This window comes from Eulemur rufifrons, chromosome 6, assembly GCF_041146395.1.
Source record: "Eulemur rufifrons isolate Redbay chromosome 6, OSU_ERuf_1, whole genome shotgun sequence".
In the NCBI taxonomy this organism is placed as follows: Eukaryota; Metazoa; Chordata; class Mammalia; order Primates; family Lemuridae; genus Eulemur; species Eulemur rufifrons.
The window spans coordinates 90,463,409-90,488,519 of NC_090988.1; the positions used below are offsets into that span (position 1 = coordinate 90,463,409).

At 46.6% G+C, this 25,111-nt stretch overlaps 1 protein-coding gene across 1 annotated transcript in view; it reads left to right on the forward strand.

Annotated features, from left to right (window-relative positions):
- PTPRJ (protein tyrosine phosphatase receptor type J) overlaps window positions 1-25,111 on the forward strand; it is a 147,065-nt gene that overhangs the window by 88,027 nt on the left and 33,927 nt on the right. Inside the window, exons 2-6 of the mRNA XM_069470569.1 lie at window positions 15,383-15,401; window positions 16,522-16,752; window positions 18,955-19,218; window positions 22,186-22,407; window positions 23,537-23,776. Of these exons, the coding sequence (XP_069326670.1) occupies window positions 15,383-15,401; window positions 16,522-16,752; window positions 18,955-19,218; window positions 22,186-22,407; window positions 23,537-23,776 (976 nt within the window). The remainder of the gene's footprint in view (window positions 1-15,382; window positions 15,402-16,521; window positions 16,753-18,954; window positions 19,219-22,185; window positions 22,408-23,536; window positions 23,777-25,111) is intronic.

Consider the following 25,111-nt stretch of genomic DNA (forward strand, 5'->3'; position numbering starts at 1 on the left):
ATCCATGATGAAGGGTTCTTTAAGTGTCAAGATGAGTGGTGCAGACCTTTGACAGACATGATTGTAGTTGGAGAAAGCCCAGCATTCATTGCTGACCTTGCCATCGTGAGCAGGTGTTGAATGAGCTCAGTTCCCCCTCAGCCCTTCTTTTTCCCTGGTGGGCCATTGGCTCCTGAGTAAGATAGATGCATGCAATAGAAGAGCTGTTAATAGCATTTACTCTGTCTTAATCCTTTTTAATCCCATTCATATTTCAGCGTCTGAAACTTGGCAGGATGTCAGAAGCCATAGTGCAAGCAGGGAAATTTTTCTTTGAGCAGCAAGGACCAAGTACATTTTTCTTCCTTGATATTTAATTTGTTAAAACATGTAAGAGTAGAAAATGCCCTCTTAGATCCCAAATAGAGTACCACTAAGAGATCTTGCCAAAATGACCTTGCTGGAGCTTTTTATGGTTTTTATTTTTAATGAATGGTAATAAAATCATTTTATCAAGCCCACAAAGTACCATAATGAGATCTTCGTGGCATAAGTGGGGAAATAGCTTTGACAGAGTTGATGTCTGAAATCAAGCACTGTCAGTTTGATGTCAAACCTGATGGGAATTGGGATCTTGTGCTCTTTCCTGATGAGACGTTAGCTTCTGTGTGGTCTTGTTGGCCCAAACTTTTGACTAACTAGACCTGGCTATTTCCTTGCAGATCTAATATGAGGAATTGGGAGAATCCTAGTAAAGTGCCAGGGAGACTTTGACCCTGATCTCTACTGAGATCTGTCAAATCTGAGATTGGACTGGCTTTTTTTTGCTGTGTTTACTACAATGGATGTGTGTATTTGAAGTCCATATGTGGCCTTTAAGGTTGTTTTTGGTGTGCAGAAGTTCTTTGTAACCGAGTGGCTCCAAAATGCTGGATTTTGGATTAGAGTTTGGGTCATCTTCAGGGTAGCAAGGGATGGATGCCCAAGAACATGTTGTCTCCAACTTCCTGGCCCTCCTCTTTTGAGCTCTGGCCTTTATTGGGCAGAGATGGGTCTTGTCTGGAGGGGTAGCCTTTTCTGCCATTTGAATTCTTGCCCAGCCTGGGGGTGTGAGGGCTGCCTGAAGGGGGGTCGAGGCCATTGTGGGAGAGAAGGCTGAGACTCCTTGATGAACATTTGGGGTTTGAGTCAGTTATGTCTTTTAAAAAAATTACCCATTTTGGACTCGTCTGTGGAAGCAATTAGGGAGATCACAGGACTGTTTCTGATTCCTGATTCTGTCCAGTGTCTATTCAGAAAAATAGAAAACAGTCAACTGGAACAGGGGATTATTTGAGCACACACAGAGTCCTGTTGTCTCAGCGGCATGCTCTCAGACAATTTGCCTTTTAGTGCAGTTTAAGCCCATGAAAGGAAATAAAAAGTGTTTTATTAGATGGCAAAGAAAGATGGACTGGACTTATGAGACTTTGAGAATTTTAGCTTTTTCTTTGTTAATACAAACTTTAGAAGAGAGTGACTCTTTCAATAATGCAATTTATTTGTACAATGTGGTAATTATTGTTAATAGTTAATAATTATCCTCAACTGGGTAAAATACCATTGTGTGTTTGAGAAGAAGAGAGAGAGAGAGAGAGAAGGGGGAGAGAGTATCTTTTGTTCAAAGCTAAATAATGCTACTTTTGAAGATGATTGTATCTTATAGATGTACCCAGCTACTGTTTATTAAACATCTACTTTGTACCAGACCTTATGGAAGTTCTTGCTTGTCACAACCACAGGAGGTCAAGCAGCATCATCGTTTCCCCCATGAATATGTGGAAACCGAAACTTTCAGAGAATTGGTGACTCACCCCGTGGCACACAGCTAGTGAGTGGTGGGGCATAGACTCCAGTCCACTCTGACTCCCATAGCCTTTCTTCTTTTTCTGTAAATTGTTGACTCATTCAATTTAGCACAGTTCATTGCAGTTTGCAGAATATATGTACATCCATCATGTCTTTTAAGTGTTGATTTTGTGTCCTGAAATAACACAGAGCAAACCAAGAGATTTGCGAATGTGACGAGTAGTGTGCTGTGTGGTCAGATGGTGCCAGTCAATGGGCAGGAAGAGGATTTACTAGGTGCCGAGTGGCAGAGTATTGGTCTTCCCAGTCTTGATATGAAAAATATTTCAAGTACTTAGTCAGTGAGGAAAATCACTCTTAGCCCAAATTCCTACGTAGGCGATGGGATTGCTTTCTAAGATTTGTTGGATTGCTGGATATGTTGAAGAACTGGAAGAAGCTGTCAGAAGGTTACAGGGCATCTGAGGGAACCACTCCCTTTGGTCCACCTTCTCCACCAAGACTAATCTGGTTTTAGCCCAACAGGAATGCACTGGGACTCAGTCTGGATTCCAGAAGATCAGGCTCCTCCCTTGTTTTAAGACCATTAAAGAATGTCTTCAGTTTTTTCTGAGTTGAGTGTTTAACCAAACCAAACTAACTTCCAGAGCACCCCCTAGAGTTGTTCAAGCCCCTCCTGGAGGCTTATGGGTTGTGGCTCAGATCTGAGGGGTCTCTCTGGGCGACATCACCCTTTCTCATTGTCTCTCTAAAATACCTTAAGACAGTCGTTCTCCAACTTTGGAGGGTGTGCGAGTCACCTAGAGAGCTGATAAAGAACAGAGGCCCAGGCTGGTTGAAGTAGATAGGGCTGGGCCTCTGTATTTTTACCAAATCCTCCCAGTGGTTCTGGTACCTACCAGTGTGTGAGCACCACTTCCTTGTGCTTTCTTGCCATTGTATTTTTTTTTTCTCATGCTCATCTTCTTGGCTTGACTGCTTGCCTCTGTTCTTCCCTGCTGTTCAAATCAAATCCAGTTGTCACGCCCAGATCCTCTCCCCGCTCTCATCCTTCATCCCACTGCCCTGCTTACCAGCCAGCCAGCGCCCCGCCAGCCTATTCAGGCCCTGCGCCAGGTGTGAGGCAGGGAGTCCCCGACCAAGGAGTTCCCAGCCTGTCAGAGTCAGCTCCGATACCTGGAGATAGGAGGTGAGTGCTGGGTGCTGAGCAAACCCACCGAGGAAGGCCTGGCTATGCTGGGGAAGGGAGTTTGGTGAAGTTGTCCTGGCAGAAGAACGAGCAGGAACTAATTGGGCAAAGGAGGGAGCGAGGAAGCACTTGCTTTTTCTAGGCTGTAGGAGCAGCCTGAGCCAAAGTAGGGGATGACAACACGGATTACTCAGGGAATTTGAGGTATGTTGAGACATGGGAAAATGCACCTGAAATGTGAGTTCTGTTCTTGCTCTTGTGACTCACACTGTCCTTTACAGAAGCACTGATTATATCTGTTGTTAAAAAAAAAAAAAAAGTATATATGTTGAAAAGTTCAGAAGAATACAAAGTGGAGGCATAAAGTGATAGAATGTAAAACATTCTCATGTTAAATGGCTAATTAAATGGCTCCACTTAAAGGGAGAAAAAAAATCAGTTGTTTATTTCTTTGTCTCTTTTGCTGGCCTTTAAGCAATTTAAGACTAGGGAACTTTCATTCTGTGTCCCTAAAGTGCTCCTGGGGCCTGGCTTGTGGAATACAGTCAGTGAACGTGGGGATGAATGAATGAGTTTCAGACCCACGTATTTTGGACAAGTCAGTTTACCTTTTTTTTTTTTTTTTTTTTGACACAGTCTCACTCTGTTGCCCTGAGTAGAGTGCCGTGGCATCAGGCCTAGCTCACAGCAACCTCAAACTCCTGGGCTCAAGCAATCCTCCTGCCTCAGCCTCTAGAGTAGCAGGGACTACAGGTGCTCACCACCACAATTAGCTAATTTTCCCATTTTTAGTAGAGATGGGGCCTTGTTCTTGCTCAGGCTGATCTCGAACTCCTGAGCTCAAGCAATCCTCCGGCCTCGGCCTCCCAGAGTGCTAGGATTACAGGCGTGAGCTACCTTGCCCGGCCTTCCTTTCTGAGCTGTTTTCCTCAACTCTAAACAGAGGCAGGTTGGTACAGATAATCCCTAAGATTTTACCCTACTTGTGATCACCCAGTCCCCGCTGCTTGCCTTCGAGTCCCTGAAGTCCACACATACTGTGGACTTCAGCTGTACCCACGAGAGGCCAGGCCAGCTCTGCTCCAGGCCTGGAGATGAGCGTGGAACAGAGAAGGCCACATGCTGGGCACGGGTGGCTAGGAAGTGTGTGGCTCCTCTTACCTCAAAAGAATTTCTGCTGTAACAGAGAAGGTGAACACCTGGACAAGGAAGTGTGCCAGTGCTAGGTGCTGACAGAGAGGACCAGGCCGCAAACGTGCAGGACACTGCGGGGCTGCTCTGAGAAGGCAGCTCTGTGGCCCCTGCTGCCCTGACCACCAGGCACCACCCTCTGTCACCAGTGGACCCACATTTCAAATTATTTTATCTCCCAAATACCCTGTATTCATTAAGAAAGACTGTTCCTTCCCATGTCTTACCAAAGATTTCCAATTGGAAATGCAGACTAGCATTGACAGATCCCATGTTCTTAAATTGAGTTGATTGAAATCTAGCCAAAAGCAAAGAAACAATGACAATATTAATAGAGTTATCCTCTCTTGAACATTTGCCTTGTGCCTGACATGATTTCATTTAATTCTCTCGTGTTTGAGGAGCGTCCTGTCTATTTTCAGATGAGAAGATTGAGATGAATCTCAATCAGTGTTCAAGCTGGTAATCATCAGCACTAGGACGCAGAACCAGGCCCAGGCCACAGGACTCAGGCTCTGAGCTGTGCTGGGTCTGTTCCTGTGGCTCTGTCCGCAGTAAATCCGTGCTTTAGGGCAGGGTCGGCCAAACACAGTGCTGCTTGTTTGTGGATGACCTGCGAGCTAAGAATGGTTGTTGCCATTTTTACCATTATTAAATGGTTGGAAAAAACCAAACAAAAATAATATTTCATGACACATGAAAATTATATGAAATACAAATTTAATGCGCATAAGTAAAGTTTTTTTGGAACATAGCCACAGCTACTAGTTTACATATTGTCAATGGCTGATTTCACACACCAACAGCAGAATTGCACAGCCTGCAAGGCCTAAAACAGTTACTGTCTGGCCTTTTACAGAAGATGTTTGCCAACCCCTGACGTAGGGGATCCATAAGACTTGATGAGATGTTGACATTCACCTGTCGTCTCCTGTGACTGCCTTCTGTGTTGGTGGGTAGGCGCCGCCGCTCCAGCTCTGCAATAATCTGATGCTTGATGACTCAGAGTTCTTTTCTCATCCTTGAATGTCAAATGCAAGTGTCTACTTTGTGGCACTACTGGCTTGATAGGACCTACCCGACGTGATTTGCCAAGCTGCCATTTTATCAAAACGTTAATTTCAGAGAGAGGATGACTGGATGGTTTTGCCTTGAAACTTTGTTCCCCTTTGGTGATGGTCGTATTTAGGTTATTGGAGAACAGTTGCAGTTTCTTGTGTCGTCTGGATGTTTCAGTGGTGCACTTTGTAACTGAAAGGAAATAGTGTAGACAGAAAAATCTGCCTAAGAACTGGCCTGTGACCACCACCTGGGACTTCTGAGCCCACCCTGAGACTGTCCTGGCACGTGGGGAGGAGGTGGCTGGGTCCTGGGCTCTCAGCTGTACTGGGCAGACCCCACTGGCAGGTGTGGGTTTGGGGCTGACGGAGGCTTTGCAAAAAGCATCGTGCTGCTCAGCCTGAGGCGGGATGGCCTGCTGTTGGGCTCAGCTCAGCTTTGGCCACGATGGGCAGCAGGAGACAAGAATGTAGCCAGTCAGAGGATTTTAGCCCAGGTTCCTTCCTCCTTTCAGGCAGCAGAATCCAAACCACCGACTTGCCCTTCTCTGTTGTTCAGGCTTCTGCATTAGCAGAAATGTCTTCTGGTCCTGCAGTTTCTTCATCAGACAGCTCACCCCTCCCTTCACTACTCGAACCTTCCTTCCTGAGGCCCTGCTAATGGTAATAATTATAATAATAGCTAATATTTATTGTGTACCCCCTAAGTGCTTCACATAGATTATATCATTTAATACTTATCACAACAATCCTATGCGGTGAATACTGTTTATACCGTTAAAAAAAAAGACTTTTTTTTAGAGCAGTTTTAGGTTCACGGCAAAATTGAGAGAACATTACAGAAATATCCCATATACCCCCTGCCATTTTATTTTAGCTATGAAAATTATCAAACGTACACAAATGGACTTCCAAATACTCATCTCTCAAGTTTAGTGCTTGTCAATGTTTCACCCTGCTCTTGCTTCAGGTGGATCCTATTACTGTTAACTGCTGCATGAGGTTAAGGGGTTTGCTCAGGTTCTTGTAGCTAGGAGGGTCGGGCTCCAGAGCACGTCTCTTAGTTCCCATGCTCCATGGCGGACAGTGCCCTGGTGACCCTGCCTTTTAGAATCCGTGGTGTTTGCTACTGTATATAGAGCCCCTGCTATGTGCTGCTAGTCCCCACATCAAGCCTACAGAGTAGGTGGTAACTTACAGGTGAAAAAACTCAAGAAGTTAGGTCGCTGGCCTTTGGACTCCGTGCTAATAATAGGTGGTGGTGCCGGGATTCAAACCCAGACCCAGGAGTTTCCTGCTCTGCCCTGTCTCTGTCCTCCTCACATCTGTACTGGGGTGGCAGTCGGTGGGTGGTTTGGCTTGTGGGAGCCTCCGTTTGTAAAGCCTTAGAAGGACCCGGGTGACTTCAGGGTAGTTCTGTGAAGGTGTGAAAGCAGCTGGGTCAGTTGATATTGCTGCTGCCTCTTGTGGCTCCTGTGCTAGAATCTATGCTTGGCTTTGTGGCCGGGGTGTAGACAGTGAGAGACCCCTTTAGCTTTTTGTGGTCAGTTGAAGGCAGAGTTCATGAACCTGGAACCTAGAACCTGATGTTCTGTCCTCATGTGGACGAAAGAGGAGGGAAGTGGAGACCAAGGAGTCAGGAAGGCAGATTGCAGATGTAGCGAGCTGGGCAGGGGGAAAGGAGGAGTCCATGGGGAGCTGGCCCTGATCATAGCACGTGCTTGGTGAAGGGTGGCTATTGGCTGTTTTTATCCGTACTCTAAGGTGGATGGGTGGTGCAGGAGGGAATTGATGGGATTTATGGAGTGAAGGACATGAAATTAAAGTCTTCAACTGAAGAATTGCAACTCTCTGCCCTGTTTTTTGCTCTTTTGGGGGTGGTAGTGGTTGGTGTATGGCAGCAATTTAGGGGATAAGGGGAGAATTTAGGGACAGGCAGGACAGGTGCATTTTATATTCACATCAGACACTGGCCAGAAATCTCTTCCTAAGAGAGAAACGTAGAAAGTAAACAGTTTGTTAATTATTGCAGCCCATGTACTTTGGTTACAAGGTACACTTTGATCAAGGGTCACAAACTCAGATGTCTTCAGGGGCATTTGGAAATATAAATAAATGGAATGGGCCAAATGATGAAAAGTTATTCTGCTTCCTGGTCTTTCATATGCTCACGTGTGATAGAGAAAATCAGCGGTGAGGGTGCCATGTTGCTTGGCAGCTGCCGTTTGTCCCCGGCGTTGAGGGGACCGTGCTAGGGAATGACTGTGAACTCTAAGCACTTACCCATGGAAAGGGGGTCCCGACACTCATATCCAGTTTCATGTGGCCAGATGAGAAAGCCAGATCTTCTTTTATTTTGAGAAGCTAAAAACCAGGATTTTAAACAATACCGTCTCCCCAATTTTTTTTTTTTTTTTTTGAGACAGAGTCTCGCTTTGTTGCCCGGGCTAGAGTGAGTGCCGTGGCGTCAGCCTAGCTCACAGCAACCTCAAACTCCTGGGCTTAAGCGATCCTACTGCCTGAGCCTCCCGAGTAGCTGGGACTACAGGCATGCGCCACCATGCCCGGCTAATTTTTTCTATATATATTTTAGTTGGCCAGATCATTTCTTTCTATTTTTAGTAGAGACGGGGTCTCGCTCTTGCTCAGGCTGGTCTCGAACTCCTGACCTTGAGCGATCCACCTGCCTCGGCCTCCCAGAGTGCTAGGATTACAGGCGTGAGCCACCGCGCCCGGCCATTCGTCTCCCCAATTTTTAAATACTAGCTCAAGATTTTAAGAAATACAGTGGGTCAAAAAACAAAACAAACAAACAAACAAACAAAAAACATGCCAGTGGGCTAAATTCAGACAACAGAGCCCCAATTTAAGACCCCCATATTTATCATATGGTGTGGCGAAAGGGTTTGGACGAGGCCTGGGGGTTGCCAGTGGTGACCCTCTCTTCAGATGAGGAAATGAACCCTGCCAAGGATTCCCAGGATTTGCCCTCCAGTCTCAGTAGTGGGTGGTCTGGGTTGAGTTGCTGAGCCATTCTGGGACTTACTTTCTTCCTTTGTAAAGTCAAAGGGTAGGTAGATCACTGGTTTTCAAACTGGGTTCCTTGAAGTGTGTCGGGGGGTTCCATAAGTGTTTGCTTTGAGCTTTATTAAAAACAATGCTGGCCAGACACAGTGGCTCATACTTATAATCTCAGCACTCTGGGAGGCTGAGGCGGGAGGATTGCCTGAGCCCAGGCCTTCGAGATCATCCTGGGCAACATCACGAGACCCTGTCTCTGCAAAAAATTAAAAAAAAATTAGCCAGGCGTGGTGCTGCGCGCCTGCGGTCCTAGCTAATATGGTGAAGCTGAGGTGGGAGGATCCCTTGAGCCCAGGAGTTCAGGGTTACAGAGAGCCGTGTTTGCACCACTGCACTCGAGCCTGGGTGACAGAGCGAGATCCTATCTCTCTTGGGAGGGGGGCGGGGAACCTCCCCCCAAATTTTAGTGTATTTGTAATGAAAACACTTGCCCAGATATCTGTTACACGAAATTTTGATGCGTTGGAGACTACTGATGTCTTAACTTGGGCACATATCGATTACATTCAAAATAAGAAGAAGGTAACTTGAACTTTGAAAAACCTGATTTTATCCAATTGTATACACACACATATATAGATATGTATGGAATGTGGAACTCCATACATGTATGCAGTTCTTCATAAAATTCTTTTTGAAAAAATGATTCTGCTGCTAAAAATACCCATGGAAACTTCTGGCCTGGGACTTCAAGGTCACCCTCAGCTCTGCGTTTCGGAGTTCACATAGCCTCACCAAAATAGCCCCTCTGGTTACTTTTTCCTCTGTGCCTTTGGAAGAGCCCATCGTGTCTCCAACTGCCCCAGGAGGGGGAGGATGAGCCAGCTGCTCTTTGCGGGGCGGTTGGGACTCGTCCCTTCTGTTGAAGCCTCACCTGGCGTTTCTGGGACACGGAATTATGGATTGTGCTGACTCTTCTCCATAATCCCTTGATGACAGCGTCAAGTTCAGAGAGCTCTTTATTTGCCAGTGACGGCAGAGGAAGCCAGCCCATTCTCTTCTCCCTCTGCCTGATGCCTTGTGCTCTGGGTACGGTTCACCATGCATTGTGGAGCGGCGGGACCTGGCGTCTGTTCCCACCCTCGGGTCCACAGTGCCATACCTGCCTTCTGGGAGGTTTTCCACAATGGTGCTCGTTGCCTGGCTTCGGGGTTCAGTGGGAGGGCCCACCCAGCCTGTCATTTTCATGATCAATGATTTACCTTTCAAGGGCCGGTTTTATGGGGAGCTGTCGGATAATTTTCACAAGGGAGACAAATGAGAGCTAGGAAGAATGATGGCCTTTCAGAGTTGAAATCTGTGCTGCTCCAAATCCCATAAAATGCTATTTGATTTTAAACATTGCTTGAAGCGGTTCACATTTTGGTTAATTACGTCAGTGGGTAAAAATAACTATTGTCATATGGTGTGTGGGTTTGGTTTTAAAAGGATAAAGACTCTATTGTTACTCATTGTGTGCTATTCAGTCACTTTATTACCCATCCTTAAAAACCCAATGTATAATAGCAAACCTGATGCTTTGTCACTTGCTAAAATCCAGGCTGCTCTGTGAATTTACCCCTAAACCCTGTTCCTTTTGAAAACAATACAAAAGCTGCCTTAATTTAGTCAATTCAAATGGGTTGATGGGACCTGTTCCCCAGGGTGGGGACAGGCAGAGATTTGTGACCTGCAGCCCTGGAAGTGCCTTAGGGCTTCATGATCTCAGCTGAGACTTGCCCAGGGATGAGCCAGTTTAGGGCTCCCTGGGAGTGGTTACGGTCAGGGGCTTCAGGGTCAGGCACACCTGGGCCAGGATCTTAGACTTACTAGCTGCGGTATTAATAAGATGCTGGGTCAGGAACTTAGCTTTGCCAAGGCTCATTGTCTGCATCTATAAAATGGGGATAAATGCAGTTCCTGCCTCCTGGGATTCTTATGCTTAAATAAGATGGTAAATGTAACAGTTGTAGCACAGTGATTGGCCAGCAGCTAAAGGCTCAGTCGGTATTATAGCAAGTAGAATGGACCAACATTAAACTCCCACATGGAGTCACTCTTTAGGTCGTGTTTTCTACCACTCTTCCCTTATGTGTTACCTTCAAATCCCCTGCACCCCTTCCTCCCTGTCCTCCAAGCTTGCTAGGTCCTTAGGCACCTAGGTCTTTTGCCCAGGAGCTCTTGGAGTTTGGGGCCTGGAGGAGGACCCTTGTGACTGGAACCACAGTTCCCGGACTGGTGGTGGTTTCCAGAGAGGGTTTGGCTCATCAGCATAGCTGAAGGAGGTTGTGAAACGGGAACCATCTGTGGGGAAGGGGGAGCAATGAACAAGGCTGGAAGGCTCAACCGCGAGGGGCTGCTCCTCAGAAAAGAGGAGAAGATTCTGCCTGCTGTGTAGCATTGGACATTGTTGGGCACATCTGGTTGAGTGATGGGTTTTCTGCCACACCTGGGATAGCCAAGTAACCGGAAGTCTTTGGCAGAACTGAGGGTGGTACCATATTCTTCCTGTGCGTTTCATTGTTGCATCAGTGAGCTTAGTCTCCTCAGGGTTTGCTCCTTTTGTCCAGCTATGGGGGCCAGCAGAAGCCCTGGGTCATACATACCGTTGACTTTGCGGAGGAGCAGCAAGGGGGTGGGGGGTGAGCAGTGTGTGCCCCATCCAGGCCTGCATCCTGGGAGAAGGGGGTGCGGAAGCTTAGAGTGGTTGAGGTGGAGACCTGGGTTCTGATTGTGGTGCTTCCTCTCTGGCTGCTTGTCCTTGGACAAGCCACTTACTGTCTCTCCTCTGTAACTGAGTTGTTGCTGTACTTAAGTACCTAGAAAAAAATGCTTGAAAGAGTATGAGTTTAAGATTGCCCACTGGTTTTTGTCAGGAGGATCTGAGCCTTGGTGGTGGTACCTGTACAATGGGGATAAAAGTACCTTGCAGGGTTGCTACAAAGCTTTAAGGATGATGATGATGACAACAGCAGCAGCTCAGATAGATCCTTTGGTTTCATCCTCACTATATCAGGGCAGAATCTGCAGTTGAGAATCTGCATATAACTTTTCACTCCCCCAAAACTTGATTACTCATAGTCTGCTGTTGACCGGAAGCCTTACTGATAACATAAACAGCCGATTAACAGCTACTCTGTATGTCACATGTATTATATCCTGTATTCTTACAATAGAGTAAGCTAGAGAAAAGAAAACGTTATTAAGAAAATCATAAGGAAGAGGAAACATATTTACTGTTCATTAAGTGAAAATGGATCCTCGTAAAAAAGTCTTCATCCTTGTTATCTACATGTTGAGGAGGAGGAGGAAGAAGAAGAGGGGTTGGTCTTGCTGTCTCAGGAGTTGCAGAGGTGGAAGAAAATCCCTGTGTAAGTGGATCCACGCAGTTTAAACCTGCATGGTTTAAACTGACAAGGGTCAACTGTAAAAGTATTTATGAAGTATCCACCATGCCAAGTATGTATCAGGGTGTATCTGTGGTTAGTGGAAGAGTTGAGGGCCTGCAGACCTGGGCATGTATCCTGGCTCTACCTCTCATGACCAGCTCTGTGACCCTGGATGGCGGATTGTTGACCTTTCAGTTTCTTCATCTGTAAAAATGAGGGTTAATGTGAAAATTAGGTACCTTGCTTTGCTGTTGCTGTTGACAACAGCAAGGATTGTTATCAAAAGGGTTGCAAGGAGAAACCTTACCTTACCTTTTTTTTTTTTTGCAAATAATAGACAACCCAAAGTACAGTCATGTGTTGCTTAAGGATGTGGATACACTCTGAGAAATGCATCATGAGGCAATTTCATCCTTGTGCAAACATCATAGAGTGTATTTATACAAACTTAGACGGGGTAGCCTACTACACACCTAGGCAATATGGTATAGCCTGTTACTCCTACGTTACAAACCTGTATAGCATGTTACTGTACTGAGTGCTGTAGGCAGGTGTAACACAATGGTAAATATTTGTGTCTCTAAACATACTAATATCTAAACATAGAAAAGGTAATGTGTTGTGCTGTGATGTCACTAGGCAATAGGAATTTTTCAGCTCCATTATAATCTATGGGACAGCTGTCATATGTCCATTGCCCAAAATGTCGTTATGCAGCTCATGACTATAGTTAAATAGTAAGGGGGTGTTTTATCTCCCCAGGCAAGAAGTCTGGAGGCAGAAGGGTCTAGAGTTGGTTAATTTAGTAGCTCAAAGATCTAGGTGTTTTTCCTCTTTCCCCTCAGCTGTCTTCAGCAAATGGGTGTTTTCTCTCCTCTTTGTCACAGAGTGGCTGCAGCAGCTCCAGGCATCACAGGCAGACCATATGAAGTCCACTAAAGCAGGGGAGTATTTTTTTCTGTGCATCCCTGTTTATTAGTGAGGGAGCTCTTCTCCAGGATCCCTCTTGCAGATTCTCAGGTCCTCTTGCACCGTGTCTTTGTCTGGTTCCTTTAGGTTCCTTGAGTTCTGAGGCAAGTGCTGACACATTGGGATGCCAGGCCCAGGGGGGTGAGGATGAGGGAAAAAAACAGGGTGAGCAAGGCCAGGAAAGACATGAGGTCATGTGATGCAGCATGGTTTTGCATTGGCCATGGCTTCACGGTGTGCCTCGAAGAGACACAGCTTGGCATGTTTGCTTAGCACCTAGGGCCTTTGGAAGTCTTGCAAGGAGAAGCCTTACATTGTCTATCAAGGAGTTCTTTTTACTCTGCTTGCTGGATTTTTTGCAGGGTAGAGAGAAGAAGGGAGCATGCTGATAAATCTTTTGAAATTAATTTTTAAATCTTCCCCAAATCTTAGTACATTTCTCTGCACCTGCTATTATGTTGGGAGGTAGCATAGCTAGTAGTTAAGTATGTCGACTCTGGAGTCTGAGTACCTGGGTTCCAGTCCAGTACTGCAGCTTACCAGCTATTTGTGACCTGTGCCCACCTTTTAGGGTTGTTTGGAGGACGAAGTGTGTTAATATTTGAACAGTGACCAGCAGTTAGCACTCTGTGTGTATTTGATTAAATGCATGGAGCACACATACGCAAATTATTAATAAAATACTATGATTTTCATCTCCCAGAAACTTGCCTTTTTCTCCGAGATGAGATCTTTGTACTTTTATCTCTAGAAATCAGAGCTCTTTGACACGTTGTCCCTTGTTAAGGGTCATCAGCCTGTGAATGTTTATCTAGTCTGTGACTATAGGGACACAGATCAAAAATTCGTAGACCCTCTTTGCCTCCATGTATGCCCTCTTCTGACTTCCCTTAGCGAGTGGCGCCTGCGCCCGGGGTACTGTTCACCTGTCCTCCTGTGGTTTGGTCATACGCTGTCCTCTTTCCAGTGACATCAGGCCTCTGCTTTAGCTCTGTCTAGCACTTCAGCGCAGTGCTCGACCCATGCAGGGGCTGAAGAATTGCTTATTTTGAGTTGTCAGTGCTTTCTACTTTGAATTACTCATTTACAGACCTGTCTTACTTCCTTACTTTCCTGTAAACAGCGTGAGGGCGGGATCTAGATAGTTATGATACTCAGATGGATGAACGACTGAGCGGATTTCAGCTGGGGAGACAACACACAGAGGCACATGCCAAGGTGTAGTAGCATTGGAAGGGGCCAGGACCTGCCGTCCTAGAATCTCGAGCTTATGTACTTTAAGTTTTCCAACTACCAGGCAAAAAATGTTTGCTGCCCTGTGTGACTTGGGCAGCCATGGACTCCTTTTTTCTTTTCCTATCTCCTGTGAATCCGTCATAGACTGTGTGGATTGAGGCTCAGCATAGACTGAGGGGCAGGGGCTGGAGGCAGGGAGAGGCACGGATAGTGTAGGCCTGAGATGCCGAGAGCTTGAAGGCAGCGTGGGCTGGGGGATGGGAAAGCTTGACAGTCGGGGGAACTTGGGGCAAGTCTTTTCTCTTCCCTGGGCTCATTCTCTCCTTCTGGGAGCATTTATCGAGCGCCTGCTGTGTGTACCATCCTAGGCACAGGGCTCTGTTCTTGTGGAGCATGCGTTGCAGCAGGGGGAGGCAGTGGTGTGATGGGGGGGGGGGGGGCGCTGATTTCCATGGCTGCTTAGAGAAGGACTTGCTGAGGAGGTGGCATTTTTTGCCAGGCCCTGGGAAGATCTGGGCAGACTGCTTCTGGAGGAGGGAATAAATAGGTAAACGCTCTAAGGGGCAACCACCTTGGAGAACGTGAAGGGTCAGTGAGACCAGAGGGGCCAGGTGGGCTGTGGTTAAGAGTTTGAATTTTATTCTAAGTGTGATGGGAGATTGGAGGACATTTTTTTTCCACCAGGGTCCTTTTGGGTTATTTTCTCTTCATGAGGACCATAATTTGAAAAATCGTATTGACCAAGAAGGTGTGTTTATGGAAACAATAGAAATGTACAGTCTTGAGGCTTTTAAAGTAGGGGGACATAATTTATGGATCACAATGAATATTCTCGAGGACTCCCCAGGGATGTAAAGATTGCAGATTGAGACACTGTCAGCTAGATCTTTGAGGCCTCTTCTGTTTCAAATGTTCGTTCTTCCCCAAACTGTTGCCATATGATTTAGAAAAATACTGCCACCTACTGATAGAAAGGAGAAGATGAATTTTTGTGCACTGACAATCCCAACCCCCCTGGTTTCTTCTGCCATGCGTCTGGCTTTCCACCCTGCAGTCACAACCTGCAGAGGGCTCTGGGGGAACGGGCGTGCTGGTCCTGGTTTCCTTTGGTTCTGGCCCCGACAGTCTCCACTCTGCTTCTGTGTCCTCCTGCCTCAGTTCTCCATGCAGTGGCTGGGGGGAGGTGCTGACCCGGGGAGCGGCCCCAGGATGGGACAGGGGTCGTCACAGCTGCTTGGCCTCCATCCAACCCAGCTAATCTTTTGTCTGTAACTGACCCGTAGTTTCACTGAGTCCCGGTGTTTAACGTCCCAAGACACCCTAACCCTGGCCAGCAGGCCTTTGCTTAATGTATTTTTTTCCCATCCCACCCCCATTATTAAGTCCTCAACTGCTTTATTTCTGATTTGCATTTTCTGTGGCTGAATGAATCTGCTGACTTCCGTTTTCTTTTTCTGTTACAGATGGTGTGCGCAGGTGACTGTGAGTACCGCTTCCCTCTCCCTGCTTGTGCTGTTCGCTGCTGCCCCCTACTGGACACAGAGCAACATTAACAGCAATGTGGAAATCACAGAACACGCTCGTTTATTAAAACCTGCTTAGTTTCCAATTTTTCTTTAGAAGTAGGGCGAGCGTGGAAACAGCAAATGAAAGAAGAAAATTCAGTTAATCTCGCAACTGTGACAAATAAAAAAATTTACATTTCCTGTGATACTTTTCTGATCCATACCCATGGGTGATTTAACTTATTTGAAACTCTAATGCAGTGTGATTTTTATATATTTTGTGTGCTGTTATCCCATAAGTATTTCTTGTGTTGCTACACTGCCTTTGTGTTGCTACACTGAGACATTTAAAAAATGGTGACCAGGGTTTGTATAACCTTTGGAAAAAGACGTAGCCTCCTATATATTTTGCTTTCATATAGAGGGCTGAGTCTCAATTGCTGACTGGTGCTGGAATGTTAATACTAAAATGAAAAAAGTAAGGATATGATAGTAAGTTTTTAAGGAAGCTAAATATATTCAGTTGAAAGCACCATCCATTCTGGGATTATGCCCTTACTAATTTTTTTTTTGGTCATAAAACATTTCCATAAGAAATAAAAATAATAGTAGTTTTTAAAAAAATGTATCTTTTGGGAAAAAAATAAAAATTGATAGCTTTAGTTTGTCTCCAAAACTTGAGACCTTTTTTTCCTGACTGGTAAAATCCCAGTCTATGAACCATAGAGATAAAATAATTAGATTGTTCTCTTAGTGCCATAAAAGGGGGCGGATCTTGCTGAAACCTAATAAAGCACATCTCAGTTAATATCTGTAATTACACAAAGCCTGTGCAGACAGTGGGGAGCGTTCTGCAATTGTTTTCCTTTCCGTTAATCAGTTTGGTAAATAAGCTGATAGGTACCTTGTGCAGGGTTGAATCACTTGTGCGCAAGAAGAAAACTTCTGTGCACAGATGCGATATTTTAAATCCGGGAGATGAGGGAACTATAATCAGTTTTAAAAATTGTAATAATCTGTTGTATGGCAAGCATATGGTGGGAGATGCCATTTTATTAGTTTGTGTTTTTTTTTTTTCTTTCTTTCCTGCATTTTAGGCGTCAGCTGTGATTCACTCAACTTCAGTTCTTCAGCCACTGAGATTCATTTCAGTCAAGTACCAGAAAACATTTCAGTAGTAAATGTAACTGATCTGAGTGGCCAGATCCTCCAGAGTTCCCCACCTGACTCCAGTGGGGCTATTTCACTTAGGGGGCTCGCTCCTGGGACACAGTATCATTTCAGCTTTTTAAATGGCTCCAGTACCTGCTGTCAACAAGTGGAAACAAGTGAGCGAGACTTTTCTTTTGGGATGGTTTGGTAGAGAATGTATTTAAATATTATCATATCAGTAGTGCGTTTGAAATCACTTCATCTGAGCCTCAATATTAAAAAGTCAGTATATCTTATATCTTTTTTCTCCCCATTCTTGGCCCTGTTGCTTGGGTTGAGGGATGCCTGGTTCCTCTGAGAGCTGCTCTGACACTCTCCTTTCTGCCTTTTTTTTTTGAAACAGAGTCTCACTCTGTCACCCTGGATAGAGTGCAGTGGTGTCATCATAGCTCACTGCACCCTCAAACTCCTGGGTTTAGGCAATCCTCCTGCTTCAGCCTCCCGAGTAGCTGTGACCACAGGCGCATGCCACCATGCACAGCTAATTTTTCTATTTTGAGTAGAGACGGGGGTCTCGCTCTTGCTCAGGCTGGTCTCGAACTCCTGAGCTCAAGCAATCCTCCCGCCTCGGCCTCCCAGGAGTGCTAGGATTACAGGTCTGAGCCACCGTGCCTGGCCTCTCCTTTCTGCCTTTACGTATGGTGATGGCAGAGCAGCAAAGAGCACAGACTCAGACTCAGAGAGATCTCAGTTTGCTTCCTGGGTCTGCCAGTTTCTAGCTGTGTAACCTTGGGCAAGTCATGGATCCTATCAGGCCCCACTTTCATCATCTTTATTAACATATATGTATATTTAAAAATATTTTGAAATGTGCTTTCTGCTCTAAACTATTGAAACTTAAGAACCTGCTTTTCCAAAACCTTCCCAGAACCCCTGTATGAATCAACAAAATTGAATTCTTACCGCATTTCTCCATCTTTGAAATGGCCTGGCAGCCTTGCTCACAAAATCGTTGTGAGGCGTAAATAAAGAAGTGCTGCCTGGCACCTGGCAGCGTCTGGGACATGGTCAGCCCTGGGCTGCTGGTCCCACGTCCTCTGCCACTCCGGCTATTGTTACTGTCTGTCTCTATCCTCCTCCTCATCGTTGTCATTGCTTGTAAATGGCAGCATCGTGATAATCTGCCAAAAATGTTCCTCTGACACTGTAAACTTGTCATTTTATAAAGAGGAAACTCAAGTCTGGAGGGGCTTCCTGGTATGAAGTTTATTGAATTGTGGGCCACAGGATTCTTCCCTGCTTGTTCTATTTTCCCTTCTCTTGCTTCCTCTCCTGTCCTTTCTCATTGACTGGATAAATGTTTGCATCGCCCAAGAGCCAGAAAGGCACCCTCTCCATGAGCATTCTGAGATGGTCTTACCTGTATCATCTTTCCTCTTTTCGGGTCAGTCGCAAGCTCCTTGAGAAGAAGGGCCTTTTCATCTGTGTTTTAGTTTTCTATTTCTGGTTGTTACTCCTCTTTTTTGATTTTAATTAGGATTCGTCCATTTGGTAGTTTTACTGTTAATAATCATGATGGCTTCCATGGGTTTAAGACTCTGTACATCTGCAGTTTTACAGAAGAAGAAACTGTGGTTCAGAGTGGTGAAATGACTTGGAATAAAACTATATGGCTGGTTTCTAGCAGCATTGGACTCTGAACCTAGATTTTTAATGTCCAAATCCAGTGACCTTGTTCATCGTATCATAGTGGTTCAATCATAATCTTTTATGTTTAGTGTGGTGTGTTAGAGCTGTGAACAGAGGAACCTGAGACCGAGAGGTTTTAAGAAACTAATTCCCGGTCATATAGGAAATGGGTGGAGCAGGTCTTCAAGTCCACATCTACATCCCAAGACCGGTTCTTTTCTCCTTACACTGTTCTTCCACTGCCATTTTAGGTCAGAAACCTGCTGCGTTTCCTTCTGACATCAGGGTTTGGCAAAAATGTTGTCATGTGCTTCTGTGTCATAGAACATCTCTCTAAATGCAGTGTTTCCTGAGAATGGGGAGGTGGACTCACTGTGCATCTCAGGTCTCTTTTTATATCAGCTTCTGTACATATTTAGCCCCATGTTCCAGTCACAGCAACATGACCAACCTTATCAGGTTTCCTCCATCCTGAGGCCTCTGCTTCACCAGCACACACACATGCATGTATGTGTAAGGATTTAACTAGATTTTGTTGCAGGGAAGTCTAGAGGCAAGTAAAGAGAAATGAAACTGTGATTGTAAAATTCACCCTGGAAAGTAGATAGACAGAAAAGGCTTTGCTTTACATTCCTTTTTAAAATGTAATTTTTCTTTCTTTTTTTTTTTTGAAAACAATATTTAAATAGAACCCAATCCTGTATTTGACATTGAAGCTGTTTCCATCGGTCCAACGAATGTGACCCTAACCTGGAGAAACAATGACACAGCTGCTTCTGAGTACGTGTATAAAGTAAAGAATGAGATGGAACATTGGCCGGAGATTCCTGTTGTAAATCAAAGCAGGTGCACCGTCACAGGCCTAAGTCCAGCGACCTCGTATACGTTCTCCGTCACTCCAGGAACAGGCAGTGGGACTTGGGGAGATCCCACGGCCATAAATGTCACGACAGGTAAGATGATTGGATCCCAGGGACAATCGGGAGCCATTCCTTTTTACCCTGTATCCTGGAGCCCTGTCTGTTCAAGTTGCCTGTAGGAAAGAGATTGGTTTTCATACAGTGGAGGAGAAAAGGCGCTGTGTTGTTTCAAGCCCAGGAGTTCAGGTGGCCACATCATTCAGTAGTAAGGTCCTGTGTGGTTTTGGAAATTCTGACTACTTCTGTTTGGTTTTATGAATCTTTTGTTATTATTGGTTAATACCTACTTTTCTGCTAAGGCTCAGGAGTAGAGACCTCATTAGAAATGCATTTGAATGGTAATTACCTGCCTTTTAAGTCCCCAGAAAAATGATGCTGTGTGTATATTCCCAGGAGTTTCTGTTGGGCAGGGAAGTTTGGTATCCTTTATACAGGAGTGTGTGCTTCAAAGGAGATAAGAGTTTGATGACAGGCCGGTCGAGGTGGCTCACGCCTGTAATCCTAGCACTCTGGGAGGCCGAGGCGGGTGGATCGCTCAAGGTCAGGAGTTCGAGACCAGCGTGAGCGAGAGCGAGACCCCCGTCTCTACTAAAAATAGAAAGAAATGATCTGGTCAACTAAAAATGTATATAGAAAAAATTAGCTGGGCATGGTGGCGCATGCCTGTAGTCCCAGCTACTTGGGAGGCTGAGGCAGAAGTATTGCTTAAGCCCAGGAGTTTGAGGTTGCTGTGAGTGAGGCTGATGCCATGGCACTCTAGCCCGGGCAACAGAGTGAGACTCTGTCTCAAAAAAAAAAAAAAAAAGAGTTTGATGACATTTAGATTTTAATTAAGATTAGGCAGCTGAGATTTTGATTTAGCTTAGATGTCAATAACCTAAGCCATCTGTTAGAGCTGCAAACCTAAGCTCTTTTTCTGTAAGCTGAAAAGAGCCACAAATTTAAAAATCAAACAAACAAGTGAGAAGCTCTTTTTAAGGTGAGGAGAACCAAACATTGCAAAAAGGGGTCCTCTGTTTTCTGATTTCAGGGTGTGTGTGTGTGTGTGTGTGTGTGTGATCTCTGAAGGCAGCAACAAGCCTCTGGACCTGGAGCAGCAAACGTGAAACCAGCGGCTTTCAACATTTTTTTTTTTAGTCAGGAAACTCTTTAAACCCAGTCTTGCCCAGAAGACCCAATACGTAAAAATAGAAAGAACTGAGAGAGAGAAGCCACAGAGTTGGGTGTCACGGGCACCTCAAGACTCCTCGGGTCCTCAGAGCACACTTTTAGAGGCAAAAGAAAAAACTACCATGAAGGTTTGTTGTGTTACATTGTGGAAGAGAGAGGAAAAGGAGGAGAGGGCAGAGAGACGACAGAAGAATTAATGAGGAAAAATGCGGAATTTGGAGATGGTGATGGGGACAAGGTGACACAGAGTGGACGACATGGAGAGAGGAGGTGGTGGGGTGGCAGGAGCTGGGCGTCCTTGTCCACCCCAACGCCTGAGCGCAGGGCCGTGCCAGGGTAGGTTCACAGCTACTGGGTATTGAGCACGTGCGCGCTTCGCTGTCCTGAAGACATTATTTTGTCCTCACGGTAACCCTGGGGGCCGTAGCTGAAGAAACTGTAACCTGGAGAAGTTTCTTTTGCGATCTCAGAGTGTTTTTTTTTTTTTTTTTTTGAGGCAGAGTCTCACTCTGTTGCCCAGGCTAGTGTGAGTGCCGTGGCATCAGCCTAGCTCACAGCAACCTCAAACTCCTGGGCTCAAGCGATCCTCCTGCCTCAGCCTCCCGAGTAGCTGGGACCACAGGCATGCGCCACCATGCCCGGCTAATTTTTTCTATATATATATTTAGCTGTCTATATAATTTCTTTCTATGTTTAGTAGAGATGGGGTCTCGCTCTTGCTCAGGCTGGTCTCGAACTCCTGAGCTCAAACGATCCGCCCACCTCGGCCTTCCAGAGTGTTAGGATTACAGGCGTGAGCCACCGCGCCCGGCCGATCTCAGAGTGTCGAGCATCAGGTGGTGGGACCAGCGCCCGGGCAGCCCAACTCCAGACCGCTGTGGCACAGTGACGTTCGTAACAGTTGTCTGGGTCACTGGGCTGGCGGGCTTCTGGGTGTTAACATTTCTTTAAAAAAAGAGCAAAAAGACACCAGCGACCTGATTTAGAAATCTTTGCGTGAGAGACGTTCGTCGCCAGGAACTGAGTCACAGAGTGGATCACGTTGTTTCAGTGGGGGACGGTGCCTGAGCATCACTCAGGCCCCGGTGTCTTTGCGTTCAGACCCCCGCAGCCCTCGGGCGGGGTTTTTGCTGTGACGGGAACACAACCTGTGCTTATGTGCACTTCAGGCTGGAGCCCTGGGCTCTGGGTCCTCACTGTCACCAGTAGTCAGTGTCCCTGAGCAGGCCGCCTCCCTCTCTGGTTTCCACATGCTCATCTCAGACCTGCAGGGAGCGGACAGCATTTTGGTCCAAGTGGTTTGATTTATGTCACTGTCAGCCACGTAAGGTGATGAAAGGAAGGGCTGGGGTATAGTATAGATGGAAAGTCTTCTGAAAAATCCCCTTGGCGTTGGCAGACAGGGCTGCGCTCCTTAGTTGAAATGTGTAGATACTGTAAAATGGTATTATTTGCATTATCTTGAATTGAGACCTTTAGACTTATCAGGCAATCACTTTATTTGATGCTTTGTTCCTGACATCTAAAACAGATATAATTAAATGCTACTGTTCAAAAGGGGCCAATGTAGGAGAATTTCAAATCACTGCTGGGGTTAATCTTGGAGAATAGTGCAAATCTTAAACAATTTAGGTTTCAAGGTTTATTCCTTCCCCTCTTTTCTGCATTGTGATGTTCCCCCCCCCCCCACTGTGAAATGACGGAAATGTGTTGGGTAAAGGAAGTATTTTTAGTGGGTCCTGTTGGGACATCGGTGACTCCAGTTATTCCTAATGAAAGGTGACTACAAATGTCTTGTCCATTAACGCCCATCGTCTGTTTTTAAAATAGAGCCTAGTCCAGTTTCTGGCCTTCGCGTTGCCTTCATTGGCATGAGGAAGGTTGCTCTTTCCTGGAGCAATGACAATGGCACTGCCTCCTGCCGGATGCTTCTTAAAGGCCGTGAGGAGTCGACTCAACACTCGTCAGTCAATATTTCATGCCTGAAGCCAGGGGGTCAATACAACATCACCCTGTACCTTCCAGAATCAAATGAGACAGAAAGCAGCTTGGGTGAGTTGCGAGAGTGTGCCTCCCGTCTCCCTCGCTGGTCTTGACTTTCCAGAAATCAATAGTTTTTAAAAATATCATTCTTAGATCTGTCTAGAGTTTTAGAATGTATGAAGGGCTTTTCCTCCACGTCTAGTTTGATCCTACACCTGAGTGAGGAGGGAAGAAAGACTGTTCTTATTTTGCAGGTGAACACACGGGGGCTTAGAATGACAGCAGGGACGGAAACGTTTTGGAATCTGGCATCCAGGAAAGTAGATGCCCCTTTAGCTTTTGATCTTTCAGTTGAACAAACAGCAGGTGTGTTAACCTAAGTTGGGCCTGGGGAGGAGCTTATCACATCCACTGAGCAAAGGGATGCTTGGCAGGCCTGTCTGGCAGACGTCTTCTGCACTGACCTTGGAGTAGTCGTTTGCAGATTTTACTGCATTTTCAGGGGATCCCTGTGGTAACCTGTAAGCTGAGAAGGACAGGCACTTAGTCCCCATTTACGACTAAGGAAACAGAGCTACAAAGCAGCTATTAGGATTCCTGCCTGCAAGTGACAGAAACCAGACCTTAAGTAGCTTAGACGACACGAGCAATGTATTGGCTCACGTGTATTTCCCTGCTACAGTGAGGCCATAAAGAGAGAGATGGGGCAGTTCTCATCTCTCTCTGTTGATCAGCTTCTCTAGCAGTGGTTCCTTCTGCACAGCTCAAGGAAGAGTGGCCCCCAGCTGCTCCCTTGTGCACACCCTGCAGCCCCCCACCAGCTGGGGTCTGGTCCAGGGGAAGCATTGCTGGAGTGGGCTCCGATTAGCAGAGTTTGGATCACGGAGCTGTCCCTGGAAAGCCATGCTGGGATGGCAGAAGATAATGTCCCAACGAAGGGAGAATGATCCGAAATAGCAGAGTGCGAAAGAGAAGCACCAAATATCCGTGGTGCTACTGGAATAACAATCCGAAACGAGCTATCAGGGCCCCTTCAGGGGGCTGTGTCTGTCTCTGGAGGAGGAGGGGAACGGATGTTTATGGAGCACCGACTGTGGGCACTGTCTGGTGTGGCATCTGACGGGGTGGGGGTGCTGAAAGAAGATGGGGGATGCGTTCCTCTTGCGGCTAATGTCTTTGCCTCTTGTGCTTGAAGCAGATGCCAACAGCACAGAGAGAGGCCTGGCAGAGAGCTGGCCCCAGCCGTGCAGCAGTCCCGGCGCCCCTGAGCACGATGAGAGCCTCCTCGGGCACGCGGACCCGTCCTCTGGCCAGCAGTCCCGAGACACGCACGTCCTGCTTGCCGGGTTAAAGCCTGGCACTCAGTACGAGGCCGTTGTTTATTCTCAAGCAGCAGATGGCACAGAAGGACGGCCTGAGAACATACCATTCAGGACAAGTATGTTGAGTTTTGTAAAACGGCTTCAGCCAGAGTTTCCTAGCACAAAGTTTTGTCTCTGAGATTCCGGTTCTGAGTTATTTCTTGCTTAGCAACTAGTTTTGTTGTCAGGGGGAGCTTTCTGGGAGATATTTTCGACAGAGCTGATCCAGTGAGTTTCTTCTGAACTCCTTGGGCAAGGCACGTCTTTCATTTGGCGAAATAGAACATACTGAGCAGCTACCACGCGTAGGCACCGGGCATTGCCTCGTGTCTGTCTTTCACGTCTCCGCATTTAGCCCGTGAGACAAACTGGTGTCATAGTTTTCTCTAGAAATAGATGATCATTGGTTAATTTTTTCCCTTCGAGATAAGGAAATGAGTTTCCTCTTTTGGCCTTCCCTTGGAATTCGTTCCGATCTTTGCGTTGAAACACTCGTGGATGTGCACATTGCTGCTTCCTAGCTGTAAGTTGTCGACGTGCCCACTCTATAAATTGATCAATACTTGGAGGCTTTTTGGATTGGTGCTGATGAGACAGTAAAGAAACGCACGGTTTCTACCCTCAGGGAACGCTCAGTACAGACGGGGAGGTGAGACCAACACGCCCGGAAGAGCACACGGTCGGGCTCCGTGGGCTCAGGAACAAATGCTGCATCATCACGGCCCTCGGGGGCCCGAGTGTGGGCACCGTGAACTGAGTCAGGGTATCTGACTAAATATATATACACATTTTGAAAGGCTGTCATAGGCCCACGGAACTGAGGGAGTGAGGGTCGGGGTTGGAGGAGCAAGGACAGAAACAGACTGGCACCCAGGAACCTCTGGAGGGCTGGGCCACGCTAGATCTGGTGACACACCAGGATTCAAAGTCTGGGAGGGAGAGGGTGTCAGTACCTGCTTTCTGGATGGCTGTGCTGGGGGAGGGAGGCGCCGTCCCCCCATCTTCCCATGGGTGACAAGTGCTTCTTCCACCAAGGGGGTCGGGGTGCTGTTCGGCAGGGAGGTTGGGCGCCACACAGGTGACACGGCCCTGTCCACTGCAGTGGCGCATGCAATGCTGCGGACGTTGGATGGCGGGAGCACAGTTCTGACCTCCAGGCCTGGGGGAGGCCCATCCTACAGGGAGGATGTGGGCTCACTTAGGAGGGAGGGACGAACGGGAGACGGGGAAGACGAGTTAGTGAGCAAACACCCTGGGTGAAGGTGTATACGGTGGACTCAGGGCGGGGTGGGGGGGTGTGGAAGCTGAGGGCAGGGGAGCTGAGGCGGTGGGGCTGGAAAGGAGGCCGTGGCTCCCTCTTCAAGGTCCATCGGGCAACTTTGGCTGTTTGATGTCTTCAGAAAAAAAAAATT